This window comes from Gavia stellata, chromosome 11 (assembly GCF_030936135.1).
Source record: "Gavia stellata isolate bGavSte3 chromosome 11, bGavSte3.hap2, whole genome shotgun sequence".
Lineage (NCBI taxonomy): Eukaryota > Metazoa > Chordata > Aves > Gaviiformes > Gaviidae > Gavia > Gavia stellata.
In genome coordinates, this window is record NC_082604.1 from 7,166,505 (window position 1) to 7,181,628 (window position 15,124).

Here is a 15,124-nt window from a genome sequence, read left to right on the forward strand (position 1 = left end):
AAGGACTTAACAATCAACACGCCACTGTCAATAAAACCGACACAAGCATAAAAGGGAAAGGAAGCAACTCCACTGGTGAGGGGCAAATCCATGGGAGCTCTTTCCTTGGAAATCAAATACAGGACACGCAGGAGTTAGCATTTGTCACCAATCAACTTATATTAGGTAAAGAAAGCAAACCCACCAAGTAATCATGCAATCAAAAGGAAAACGGAACAAATTTATACAATATACACACTACATATACCCAATTTCAGTTGGTTTTAAAGCAGTCTAGGTATCTGTTCCCCATCAGACACAATAAAGGCTTTGAGAAGCAGAGAATTGGTTTAAAAAAAAGTAATCTTTCTAGTGGAACGGTCCAGACCAGATTAGAAGTAGATTTGGAGAGAAGTAATTAACATGAGACCATCTGAACTGAAGGTGGTTTATTACACCGAAGTTGTAGCTTACATTTCTTTTCTACAGCTCCATAAAGCTACATCCTTTCCAAAGCTTCCACATTTAAAAAGGTTATGTTTCTACTCACTGTTATGAACAAAATATTTAAGCTCTCATATTATAATCTGACCGTTTCATGCCTTCTGAATTCTGCAAACAGTCTAAAACAATGGCTCAGAAGAAGAAAAAAAATACGATTCCGCTCAGCCCAAATTAACCTACCACTTGACACTATAGCTGGATATTGGGAGGCAAGTACAGAAATAATTAATGGACTATGTGACAAAACTCCAGTATTCTCTTCTTGGATGACAAATTTGAAGACAGACTGTCTCTCCTCCTACTTTTCACAAAGCAGTTTATTTACTTATTTATTTTCTGAATTAAAATCTGTATGCCACAACCTGTAGCGTGGATGATGGAAACCCAGGGAAAGTGATCTATTTACTAATACAATTCAGCAAACCAGTACTCCACTCAAAACTCAACATGAAGGTATCACAAAATTAACCTTGGTGGCCTTATAAACACTGCTTCATGTAAGGTTCATCCCTGCGAGGTAAACCTGGAAAAGCATTCCTGTGAGATGTGCTATCCTCTCAGCTACCTGAAGACCAAGTTCATTCCATTTACATGAGGAAAATGTATCATTTTCTGTTGCTGCCAAACATGAAAATACACCATTTAACAAGCCTCTAACTTTCTTTCCCCATTCTTGCTAATAAATTGCCAAGAGTAAATGTAGCAAAGTAAAGACAAGCAAATACAACGTATCCCATTCAAGGGTTATTAATTGATACAAATACTGAGCAGAAGTATTTTCTAATCATCTCTAAATACTAGCTATCTCAAAGCTGATGGTGAGGAAATCACATTGCTTATCTCAAGTACTTTTACAACCTTGCATTAAAGTCACGTCCAAAAAAATTCTCACAACACAAAACACCTTTGCTCTGGGCAATATCCCGGAGGTAACTGAGGGAAGGTGTTTCTGCATCTGGAGGTCAATGCTACTTCCTCCATTTTGCAGCTGGGAATCAAAGGCACAGACTTGAATGACTTGTTCGAAGTCTCACAAGAAGTCTGGGGTGCACCATGGAACTGACTTGCCCTTTTAGCTTCGGATATAAAGATGCCATCATGCTCCCTCCTGTTACACACCTTGCACACCAGCCCCCAGCAACCAAGGTGCACTTGACAACTTTGAGTTCTGGGAAAGGTTATGTCTCTCTCAACAAGATGAGATACCAGAGATCTTTGAGTACTCTGTCTCACAGGAAAATGTAACATGTCCAGGAAGGGTTACTTATGCAAATTTGTATGCTGTGAATGAGCTGAGGACGAAATTACTTTTTTCGGAGTTGTCACCTGCAAAGTAGTTTCTTTTTACCCTTCCTCCCATCTGCTTTAAAAATAATTAAAAAAATTAAGAAGGGGGACATGGCACACTTTACATGCTACTGTATTATTAAAAAACAAACAAACAAACAAACAAAACAAAGTGAAACCAAAAAAACCAAACCACAAACCACTTGTTACTTTTACAACATCCTAGAAGCAGAGGTCATTTCGGACAGATCGGCACGAAGGGTGAGGACAAGAGAATCAAACCACTACATAAAATGGTATCCTGGCTCTAGAGAGGTTCTTGACCTTTAAAAGAAACAACAAAACCCCAAAACAACAACAAAAAATAATAAATCACTCTCAACAAAGTAAAACCACCTTTAATTAAATTCCTACATAAAACAACATTTCTATGCAAAACAACTGTTTAGTCAAAAAGTAAATATATACGTTTAATTCTCTTTCAAATGTCAACAAGAATTGAGAGCTACCAGTGTTCCTTGGAGAACAAGCAGTAGTTAAAGTCTATCTCGCTGATGTTCAGAAACAGTATGTTACATCTTTTAACCAGCAGTTCCCTATTGCACGTAACAAATTTGCTCTCCATTTAAGCACCTAAAAGCCTGGTACCTCACTAAATAAATTAAAACAAATCCAGTTTCTTCAGCAACCATCTTCAACACACATATCTTGGTAAAGCAACATTACTGCAAGCTTTTAATAAATACAGAAAGAAAAGATTAATGACTTCTCATTGGTGTTTTATGGAATGATCTTTTCCCATAAACACTTGCTTTGCCAAACATTTGGGTTTTTTGGTATGTATGCTCTAAAAATCACTATGTGTAGTATATTTAATGAAAATTTTCCATACATGAGTCAGTACATTTGCATGGCACAACTAATCTGAGATACGAATTTCAATGTAAGGCTGTAAGCAGCTTCTTGCTGAACCTGAAATAAATGTGGCTCTAAAGGAGTTGAAAACAAAGCCCCAGAGGCCGAATGGGAGACCGTTACCAATGAGGGATTCTCAGGCGTGTTTGGAATTGGCCTAGCTTTCCTCGTACTTCTTGTGTGTGTGTCATGTCAGAGGAACACAGTTGTGCAACCCTGAACACCCGGACGCTGCATCATTTCCAAAGTCTCCCCTTCCCCCATCTCTCGCCCCCCTGCCCCCATATCTTACAAATACCTACTCTTCTTTCAGCAGCAGTGTAAGACATGAAGCAGCTCCCTGTAGTACAATGATACTGTGGTTGCTATTTACAGTAGAATTAATACATCTGTGCCAGCAGGGCAGAGTTCATATGAAAAATATACACAATACGGTCATTTTTAGCCAGATTAGGATATAAAAAAAAATTTACTTTTCAAGTCCCAACTTTAAACAAAGAACAGTTCTGTCAGAGGTCTTCAAACCTCCTGAGTATGTTAGAGTACATTACCCTAACGTAAAAAAACAAATATATACACCTCCATAAAGTACCAAAGAATTTTTAAAAATGCCTAGTAGCTCTCAGCGTGCAAAGTCAGCAGGAACTGATTATCCAGGATGTTCACTATTTCTAGAGACAGTCTTGGAATCAAGCATTCAGAAGCAGAGTGCAAAAGACTCAGGAATTATTTCAGCCCATTTCTTTTTGTTGTTGTTTTGTTTTCTTCCTTATTTGAAAGAAGTTTTGTTGGTCCATACTACAGGTCCCCTTTAAAAACACTTATCAAGGTAACATTCAGCTTAGTGCAAATGCAAAAAATTTTCTAGGATCTGTAATCTTTTCGAACAGTGTGAGCCATCCAGTTCACTTTAGTAGTCCAACTTTCCCGGAGTGCTTCATCAAACTTTTGCTTAAACTGTTTTAGTGCTTCTTCCTCACTCTTCCCTAAGGCGAGAGAGTCCTAAGACGAGAGGAAAACAAGTACTGTTAGGAATTTTAGAAACCACAGTTAGGGCCTCCTTCACCTTCCAACACAAACCACAGTCCGTTTTTTTTTCTGTTTTGACACTTTTTCACCTATTATTCATTGAGCAATACATCAGTGGCATTTTCTGGGTTTAAAGATGAAACTGAAGAAGAATTAAGCAAATAATTTTCACCTTTACAGGTCTATGCTTGTGCATGAGCCAAGGCATAAAACACCCCTGAAATGGCTACATTTAAGATGCAGGGATGCTGCACTCGTTATAGAATGGTTGAGAGGAATGTATGTTCATAGTTTCCTTTGACTGCTAGGACTGACTACAGACATCGTTCTGTAGAGCCGGAAAAGAAAGCTTTGGGAACTAACTTGAGAGAAATGGAAATGGAAAACAATTAAAATGTATTCATCTTAGAATCAAAATTCACATACTGGAAAAACGCTAAGTCCTGCTGAGCTGTAAATCTTACTTTACCTTGAGATACTGGATGTCCTTGACAGAGGTTAGCTCTGGAAGCCCTGCAGTTAACATCAGTGCAAAGAGTGTAATAAATAGGTTTCCATGTTTTCGCAGAATCAAGTATGCTTCTTCACAATACTGGCGGAACCTTCGTGTTCAACCACAAAGGACATGCAATGAAGACAACACATGAGAACTCACACAGTTGACAAATACGTGTAACGATTTCCAAAAATTGTTATCTGGTCTAACACAGGTATCATAGGAACACAGTAACAAGAAGGACAGAGATGTCTACAGAACCTCCAATGCATTCCCACAGAAATATCCCATGTGTCTCCAACAAGCCCTAAAAACATTGGTACAAATGACCAAAAGCTTTAAAAAACCCCACCGTTCTTCAGAAGGAGCAAAAAATGCCAAAGGTAATGCCAGTGTCCCATTTCCCCAAGAATTTATTAGGTGAAATGCCCTGATGATCCTGTATAGCGGACCTACATTGGGAAAACAAAAGCTCTATAGCAGCCCCTACCAATCCAGCCTGTCTCTGTTCCTTCCTGCGAACATGGTCAAAATTGAACCGACTGCCAGATCTGGCATAAAGACCTATCATGCAGACACTTGAGAACTTGCTAGAGCAAGTCCCCAAACGTGCCACTGTCCAGTGTTTAATCTGTAGATTTCCAGAGGAAATGGGAAGAACCCTTCAGACTAAAATGACAAGCTATACTTCAAAGAATAAATTCTCTTCCGAGGCATTTTTCAAGTGGAAGTGGAATCCTACTGCCATTTAAAGTACTCCATATTGCACAGCTCTTGCAAGAGCACAATCACCTAATAGCCTTTACTTCATGGTTTTAAAAATGGAGCTACAGGTTGACTTCCTCACTCTCCAGGAGAGACATGGGTCACTCGCAGTTATTTTCCATTCTTCCTAGACATACCATTACAAATATATGTATGGCTTCCTCTACCAGAAGTAGCCATAAGATTTATCAAGCCATACTTAAGTACTTAATTTCATATCTCTCTCAATAAATCTTCCTGTGAAAACCGACAGCAAATTGACAGCAAAACATTCAGAATGCCCCTCCTGTCAATTGGTGAGAATGATACAGAAGGGAAAAAGAAAAATCTGCCTCAACAGGTAGGATCACAGAGGGTGGTTTTCCCTTGTCATGTGCTTTCATGTTCCATTGTAGCTCCCTAATCCAAGATGGGAAGGGGCATGCAAAAGTGTTGGATTATGAGCACATGGCTCTCTATGCCTAAGCATGTAAGGCCAGGATTGATTAGCACACTGAATGTGCACTGATGGACAGAAAGGGCAGAAGGAAGCCTGTTTCTAAGTCCAGTGCTTCATCTCGCTTGAACAATAGTCTGCAGAATCCCTCCCTAGTGCCCAGTGCTGCTGAAGGCAAAAAGAGATGAGCACAGAAGAATCTGCCATCTCCTGCTGGAGGAGATAGAAAGGAACTGTATCTTTCCACTGCAGTTTTCGCATGTATGAAGTAATTTGTGTATATATTCTAGCTCCGGTAGAGAAGTAGATAGTACTGTAAATGCCTGTTAGCACACTTCCACAGAAGTACAAATGAGCAAACCAAACCCGGACAGGTTCCTGGTGTGCTGGAAATTATCACCAGACATCATCTCGGTTACAAAAGGAACAGATCAAAGTAATACTCACCGACCAAATTTTTCAGTGTTCCCTGTTTTTCCTTGTTGAATAACATGAATGAAATCATAGGTGAGTATGAAAGGTACCCGTTCCCTTTTAATTCCAAACTTGGACTTGAAGTTTCCAAGAATATGCCCAAAATCTATATGAAAGAGCTAAAAAAATCGGAAGTGAAAATTAATTTCTCCAGTGAAATATTTCACTTTTCTAGTATCTCTACAGGATGCTGGTATCAAGAACAGTTCACTCATAATGCTACTCTCCACAGCCCATGGTTTCAATCCTTTGCAAGTATTTAGTTTTAAAACATTTCAAGATTTATTTACAGTTAGTGATAACATCCACGCTCTTACGAGTGACCACTGCTACAAATCAGCATGCAAAAGATTATCTCAGGTTTAAGCTTCTGATGTCTGCCAATAGACATATTGTTGGTAATATCAGATAGAAAAATGAGCCCAATGATGAGCCTATGAGGCTCAACATCATTGTATCCAAGGGCTCCCTACATAAAGTCAGGAGCAAAAGCTAGTAGAACTTAAGTTAATCTCAACGAACCTGTGGAAGTTTTCCCATTTTAGAATTTTCAGCTTTCTTCTAGTAGGTAAAAACTTAAAAGAATACTGCAAATGTCTAGGAAACTCACTTTTATAACTTTTGCTAGTTTCATAGGCAGAATAATTTAAATAAAATCAGACAAGTTACAGTAGAAAGTAACAATGAAACAGGAAAATAAATTTCTAAGAGTTTATCTAGGTTCCAGGTTTTGAAACTTACAGTCACAGCATTATGCTGGTACAGAGTTCCATACTGAAAATTTCTGCAGAGGAAGGCTGTAGAGACTAACTTCGGGAAAACTACACTGCTCAAAACTGCAGTTCATGTATTTTTAAGGATGGTCTTTTGCAAGATACTCTAAGACTACTTTTATTCAATGAATCTGAAGCATTAACAGGCCTTTTGGATGTTCTGAAAAAGTTCTATAGAACAGCCTCACTTGATATAGAATTGCTTACTCCACAGGCATTGGTCGGTCCTTCCGCTAGTCTTACATTTCCTTTCTTTGAAGCTCTCTCCAATTCTCAGTAAACAAAGTCATCAGTTCTAACAATGTGTGGATTTAATTTTACCAAGACACTGAAGAAATTAAAAGTTCAAGATAATTCTTGCACAACAGACTTATTGTGCCTACAGGAGAGATTTTTACCTGACCATTTTTTCTGACCATGATATTGTCACTGTGTCTGTCACCGATCCCCAATACGTATGTAGCTACACAGTAGCCAGCACAAGACAGAGTAAATTCTTCAATGGCTCGATCCAAGTCATCTCTATAACCACAAAGAGAAACAATATTAGCACATTCGACTGGTAATTCACGTCATGCTTTGACCTTAAAAAGGATTTTTGCTTGTTTAAATCAGAAGCCCATTAGGATGCTATAAAACTAGACTTGAGAGAATATACTATAAAAAGTAGCGATGGAGATTAGGAGAAATGCAAACACTATGAAAGGCAACAACATCAAGACTTGAGACCCATGTAGTTTTCCTGGGTTGGTTGGTTTGTTTTGCCGAATTTAGTATAACTTACTCAACAACATGCAGTCAAAATGCTGCAAATGCCAGAATTTCAGCTGGATCATTGTTCGAATTCCAAGGGCACCATGAATCAGAGTCAGAATTTGACATACTAGAAAAATAAGTAGTAACAAACCTGCCAGAAGAGCCACACATTCCCTCAATACTGCAATAGAAACTTACAAGAATTTTGTGGCTTATATTATAGATGAGAAAATAACTGTAGAAATTACCCTGAATTGTATTCCTTCAGCCAGTTTAAGAGCGCGTCTTTGTTGAAGGCAGCAGCAGCAGCAACATTGCTACTATTTAACTGAATGTCAGCAATGGTTTCTGAACTGGAAACAGCCTCAATAAGGCCAGAGTGATCTCCAGTTGCTAAACAGCCATATGGCAATATCCTGAAACAAAACACAGATTCATATTAAAAACAAAAATAGTAAGAATGTTTCTTCAGTGTACCAATATTTTGAGCGGGCTGAATACTCATGCTAACTTGAACATTAAACTCTCGAAGGTTAACATATAGATACTGCTTGCAAAGTTAAAATACCAGCAATACATTTAAAACAATTTTTCCTATTACATACATATACATAAAAAAAGAAATTATAAGCAACCCCAATTTTTCCCTTTTACTAGGGAACACAGTTACTTGTAATTTTATAGGAGAAACCATAGAGGGAGCCCTTTATTTGCATTTGTTAATTTACTGGCTAAACAGACATAAGTTACACTCATGTTCATTCTAGACTAAATTATTTGTGCAAATGGAAAAGAGGATCTTATCCTTTTCCCCCATTCTTCCCATTTCAACTTAAAATGCTAGAAATCCTTTTAAATATAATCATAAAATAATGTTTTCCAACTCTGACTAATTTTAAGCACAGAAATCTAATGAAAAACAGGAATAGCCCTTTTAAGCCACCTGATATATAAGAATATTCCTTGTGCATTCTATACTATGCCTAGTAAAAATATCTACAACATCATTGCATTAAAATAAGACACAGTTAAAGATATGAATCAAGGAGACATGTGTCTAAATAGGTAAGCTTCCTCACACCAGATGTTTAAAATACTGCACAGAATGGCAATTTAGATGGGAGCTCAACGTATGCTATGGAAACTTAAAGCAAAGTCTTCAAAGGCATTGCATCACAAATTGAGGTGTCTATTCTCGCACTAGGCATCTCAGGTCAAGAATATTATCTTAATTCTGGTTGTGGATCCATGTATAAAAGAATGGATGCCCGGGCAAATCTAACTGCAGTACACAAGCTATAGACTAGCACTCACTAACTTACAAAGCTGTATAAAAAAATTGCAGGACATATTAAAATTTGTGTGTTTGTGTGTATATATATATATACACACAAAAAAAAAAGCACTGCTGGTGGAGTTGTCATCAGTATTTATATATAAAACAGATACTAAGTTCGACTGCTACAAAACAGAACCACGTATCTTAACTGACACAGCCTATTATCCCAATCCACAGAAGAAAAATAAATAAAATTCCAGATGAAATGAATCGGAACTTTTTGGAATAATAGCTATTAGATAACTGAACAGTTTCTCTACCTCAGTGATAACACACAGCTGAAGCAGTGCAAGCAGTAGTAACTACATCATTGGGGATTCTTCTCTACTGGCAACAAAGTGAACTGAAAACCAGATTCAAGAGGGTATTTAGAGAACACTTAACTTCAAAACAAAAAAAGAAGTAGTGCAGATTTGGAACCTGCTTCCCATTTCTATTCTATTTCCCAATTAAAAACCCCAACTTTCTAGACCAGAGGGTTCTCACAATGAACAGAAGGGTATCTGTAATTACCGAACACCAGCGTTCATGATACAAGGAAGCACTGCCCATCCTTATCACGACACGACAAATGTAAGCCAAATATTGCCAGGTTAAAGTGCACGCTGGCCTTCTTCCATGGCATTTCAACCCACCCTACTTGCAGCTTAACTGGGCACAAGTCCAACAACTTCCCCTTCAAAAGCAAGCAATGATGAAAGCCTTCAGCCCCTTGAGGACTGTGTGCTTACAACTGGAGGAAAAAACATCCTTGTCAGAGAGACAGTTTGACAGGAGTCAAGTTAGGGACGAATCCTCTGGGCCCTTTCAATCTCATCCTGGTCTTTCCGACTTCAACATCTGTCAGCAGGATATACTCCCTGCATTTTAATGCCAGTAAAGACCACGGACAGATCAATACAGCAATCCTGGCCAGGACAGAACATTTTCTTCTTCACTCCATGCAATACTGTTCCTTACTTCAAGAGTTTAATTCTCCAAAGCAGTATCTTTCCAAATACAACACAAGTTCTGGTAATTTATCAACACATTCTCTCTAACTTCAGGCCCAAGGGTTTAAAAATAATGACACTCTTTAGACTTGTAACAAATATATTTTTCAATACGTTTGTGAACTCTGATTTCATTCATACACAGCCGCTTAACATCAGACTTCACACACGTTAAGGGAGGTGGAAATGAAAACTCACTATAAATAGGCAGTGAAATGAAAAAAGTAGTTTGGAGAACTCCCTCCATCTGTCCAAAAAGTAACCAAGTGCTAAATACTTTTATGACAATTTACCACAGCAAAGGTCACAACATAGATCAAACTCCTCAAACTTCGGATTTTCTGTTGTTCTGTTACTTTACTAACTTCTCCCTTTACACAATTTCAATACTGTAATATAGGTAAAGCAGCAGAAACACTTTTTGATGCAAGGATTACTCTCCTAAGAGGTGCAACACTGCAGACCCCACAGCATGCTTCGGAAGACAGATGTTAAGCTCCTCTGCTGTGACATGTATTTGTAATATTTCAACATTCCTCATAGAAATAGCATAAAGTTATGTAACCTACTATGAGTATGCCTACACACATGACTTCAGACATAGAATTTTTTAAAGCAAAATAACTTGAAGAGTTGTAACTTTTCAGGAGGTTTGAACCTCTGAAAGTCCCATTTTGTCACTCTGCAGATGCAACCTCAATATAAATACTGTTTAACTTAGTATTCCATAATTGCCCGTATTTAAAGTACGAGAAACAACTAGAGATAAACTACAGAAAGAATGGAGGAAGTCTGGCTGCACATACTTACTAATGTCTTAGGCCAGCTATTTCCTGCTCAATTTTCAGTTAATAGTTTGTCTTAGAAATTAATAGATCTGAGGATTAATTAAAGAACAGGCTTTTTTTGTTTTCTTATTTCTCTCTGGTACCTGACTGACTGACGTCTAAGGTAAACTGACTCTGAGCCACACTTCTCTAAATGACAGAGCAGCGTTCGTCTGGGGCGATGGTCTTTGCTGTCTAATGGTTGGGTCTGTACTGAGAAGCAGATGCAATTTACATCTGCGGTTTTATTCAGCTGTGCACTCCACAGCCCACCCAGTGACAGCCCAGGATGAAGGACCTACTGGAGCACACTGTTGCATCCTCCCGCATACACAACTTCCTTTTCTGACACAAACCCTGGTCATGTTCTGCTATTCAGTCAGAATGCACACACAGGAACCCAGACAACAGAACACACCATGTATGAAAGAGGCCAGTTTACCCATGAGACAAATTATTTGACAGTTGAACAAACCAACCAACCAACCTTTCTCCCTTCTTCAGCTTTGGAGATCTCAAGACCAATATATATTGGGTGTTCCTCTCCAGAGCTGAGAAATCCCACTGGGAATATCATGCTTGCTTTAGACACAGACTGGGCTAAGATTTCATTTTAAATTACTACTAAATAACTGACTGCGAATTGCAGTGCAATTATAAGGAAACTGATCCTATCCCAAACTCCTCAATGGCAGCATATTGGTTGCCATTTGATCCATGCTTCATAGAAGCTGTACAATTTGCTTGTGCAAGATATTGTTGATTGGAAGAGAAAGGCCAACAGCACGTGCTTCTGCTCTTATGCTGGTGAAACAAGTGAGAAGCCCTGCTTTTACTTGAATGGTGTTATCAGACTTTCTATAGTGGAAAGAAGTTGAAAAGCACAAAATCTATTATGCATTCACAAAAGGAAAAAGGGAAGCAACAGCTTCAGGGAAACTAAAGCCTCAAAGAATGATACAGGGCAAGAAGAAAAGACTCCACTCATTGCTATGGACATGTGAAGCTGTATTTTTCAGGAAAGCAGATCTATTTGACACTACTTTTTCACCTGACACTATGCCTCTTACCCAAGCAAAAAGAAGCAAGCCAGCAAGTCCCAATTCATTAACAAGGCAACGGGACTCATTACCACTACTGTTAATTCATAAAGTTTGGAGTTGCCTCTTCTTGAGAGTCATGTAGACTGTAAACATGGAGATCCACAAAGTCTTACCCTCTTAGCTGTATCCTCGTGCTCCAAGTGTTGCGAGTGCTGTTTTGTCCAATTCTGTTTTCAGTTAAGACCATTTCAGAGCCTTCCCTTGACAACTGCCTGGTTAATCTCTCTTTGAGTGACATAGAGTTGTAACCCTGCCTCAGTCCCAGAATTTTATTTTATAATCATAACTATGAGAGGATGAATGGAAGGAAGATGCTCCCAGTTAAGTAAATAAATGGAAGAGGCCAATTATAGAACTTCAATTCTTACTAGGAACTTCCCCTTTCTACTTTTTTTTCTTCTGAGAGTTTTAAGAAAAATCTTGGACATCAGAGCCACTTCTTTGGCTTTCCTTTGTTGAGTTTAAAAAAATGCCTTAGTCAGGAAAAGCATATTTGATGACTCCTAATCACTATTCCTGTTTGCCAGGCACAGTGTGTGGCCCAGGCTGGAACCACAAACTAAGCTTCTGGGAAGGCAGCAACCAAAGAATGCCTCATCTGGGATTCCACAGCTGCCAGAGGTTGTCCTTGCCCCTAAATGCTGGATCAGTCTCCTCACAGTCTATTTATAATGACATAAATTATCTAAAGTTTCCTCAAATCAGTGTTCAACTTAACACACACTCAGCCACCTCATCACAAACACACACTTCCAGAAACAATTTATTATTCACATTCCTACCTTATGCCATACTTCACTCAAAGGAGTCTTACTGTAAGCAGCATGACAAGTTTATAATTTTACTTATCTGTGTGGCTTATATGCCTTATGAAGCTCCCACTATTATGCTTGAACCACAAAAAATTTGAAATGAACTCAAAGAATCTAAATTAAGTATTTCAAGTAATTTTTAAAAAAGTACTTCTAGCCTTATAAACAACACTTAAAAACTAAATACAAATGATTACAGCTCTTTCACAGGCATACAAAATTGAATTTATGGCCTCCAAATGGTTTATTATAATGTGATACCCAGTATCTTCTTTAGAACTATTTTTTAAAAGAAATTAGAATTTGAGAATTATATTATCTAAAACTGGTGCATAGATTTGGCTGGAAAAGTTCCCCATGTACTAAAGGGTTGTATGACAACATTGAACAATGCCTGATACTGTTTCTCTTTGGAATACTCAAGCATGACTTGTAGGAATACTAATCTTACCAAGCATATGAAGGTGAGAAAGCTGCTTTGCAAGAGACTTTGGAAGATACAAAGACACTTCTTATCTGAAAAATGTTTTCTGACATCCAAGTAGGGTTTTATCAAGAAAATAATGCAAAGTGGGACTTCAGAATGTACGCTGAAGATGTTCACAATGACTGTAAGGCTTGGTGTAAACAGCGATAAGAGGACTGCTCACAGCGGGAAGAAAAAAATCGCTACTACAAAAATAGTTGAGTTCATTGCTACTTACACAACTGATTAAAAAGTGACTAGCTTACATGGGAGGAGATACCGCCCTAGGCACTTGACTAATGAACTAATAAATAAATGAAAATCCCACAACCCTCCTCATCATTCTGAAACAAGTTTTCCAAATGCTGTAAACTCCTGTACTCATGGTATCTTGGAAAGGTTTATTAGTTCATTTTGAGAGAAGTGGCTTTGCAGGAGCAGCAGAGCAAATGAGAAGATTCTTCTCAAACAGAGTATTTCTGCCCTAACAGAATACTTAAATTATGAGTTTTCACTTCTACAGTAAGTTTGCAACCTCACAAAACCTGCCCAAAGGAGGCAGAAATCGAAGCTTTAGCATGAAACAAGAGTGAGTTCAATACCATAAAAACCTCTTTAGTACTTTAGTACAAATGCACTAGGACATTATGCTTTTTCTCCACTGACTTTATAATCGCAGGGTTAGAACTACTTCATTGAAATGGCATTGAAAAGTGAAATTTTAAAGAAGCTGCAACATGGTTTTTTTGCAATATAGCAGTGGTTCTAAATATATCACCTTTCCTGTCAACCTCATCTTACTATTGAATCTTGTCTTACTCTTGTATTACTATCCACTATTTATCATGATTCAAAAATACAACTGAAAACATGCAGTAACTGAGATTAGCAGGTGGTAAGCATAAAACAGATGGAACTACTTTTTCTTACATGCATACTTAAATCATAAAAGTCTTTCACTGCAGGATACAGACAAGGCTAAGAATATAAAAATTCCCATATAGACTCCAGTGATAATCCACTTGTCATCAACCTCCAGGCAGAGTATGTAGTTGTCCACTCATCCAGACTGTAACATCCTAACTCAAGAGGCAAGAATATTATGGGAGTCAGACTCAAAAGCCTTGCTGAAGTCAAGGTAAGGACATCCACTAGTCTTTCCCTCCCTCAAAGGCGGCAATCGGATTAGTCAGGCATGGTTTACCCTTGGTAAATCCATAGTGACTGTTCCCAATTCATCATCATCATTTTCTTTGTGCAGCAGCACTCTTAGAAGAGAGACACAAGCAACAAACTTCTCCTCGCCCAAGACCCTCATCTTCATGAAGCCTGTTATGTAGTTAATACAAGACGGACATTCCTCTGTTAAATTTTGTAGGAAAGAGCTTGCAAGTATGAAATTTATTTGGACAGCAATACATTCATTGGTGGCCATGGCAGCACAAACCATACATGTCCTTAAGAAATAAGACCAAGAGAAGTAGGAAAATGTTAGGAAGAAGAACTGTATTTTTGCATTCCACAATTCTGGTCATTCTCAAGCAGATAGTGAAATTCTATTACAAAGAATCTCAAACCTCCTACTCCCCCGCCCCCAAATTACCAGTACTTTAAAGCTGACTGATTTCTAGAGAGGGTTTTGCTTATTAGTTCTACCTATTAGAGAATCTTGGTGGTGTATTCCAGATGCAATCTTCAGCAGCTAACTTTTGGCCAGCAGATATGTGTTCTATTTTGTACCTCACTTGCACATGCGTATTAGAACTTAAGAGTTGCAATTCCCATAATCACTAAGTCCCCATTTTTGCATATGCCTGGAAAATCAGGCAATTAATAGGTAAGTTTGTTATATGAGGAGTTTATGAAACACCTCCGTTTGGAAAGGTCACAGATACAAACAAAAAAAAGGCACAAAATCTGCTTGCTGGACCCTTAACTCAGGAACTCTTTCCTGACCTCATACAATGCTTTTTAACTAAATCATTTTCAAAGGATGAAACCAGTAAACTGTGCAAGAGAACACTGGAATTTATAATCAGTGTGGCAACTTAGATAAACGACAAGAGATATATGGTGCACCAGGAAAAGTATTCTGCTTGATAATAAACAAAAATCCCAAAGTTTCACTTCACTTCTTCCATTATTTCTTTTCATGGCTAAATTCTTTTGTA

General features: G+C 38.1%; 1 protein-coding gene across 1 annotated transcript in view; it reads right to left on the reverse strand.

Annotated features, from left to right (window-relative positions):
• Window positions 1-2,997: 2,997 nt before the first annotated feature.
• The window catches only part of PIK3CB (phosphatidylinositol-4,5-bisphosphate 3-kinase catalytic subunit beta), a 46,752-nt gene continuing 34,625 nt past the window's right edge, over window positions 2,998-15,124 (reverse strand). Inside the window, exons 18-22 of the mRNA XM_059822529.1 lie at window positions 7,663-7,830; window positions 7,057-7,180; window positions 5,859-6,004; window positions 4,184-4,316; window positions 2,998-3,687 (exon numbers count right to left, since the gene is read on the reverse strand). Of these exons, the coding sequence (XP_059678512.1) occupies window positions 3,550-3,687; window positions 4,184-4,316; window positions 5,859-6,004; window positions 7,057-7,180; window positions 7,663-7,830 (709 nt within the window). The 3' untranslated portion in view covers window positions 2,998-3,549. The remainder of the gene's footprint in view (window positions 3,688-4,183; window positions 4,317-5,858; window positions 6,005-7,056; window positions 7,181-7,662; window positions 7,831-15,124) is intronic.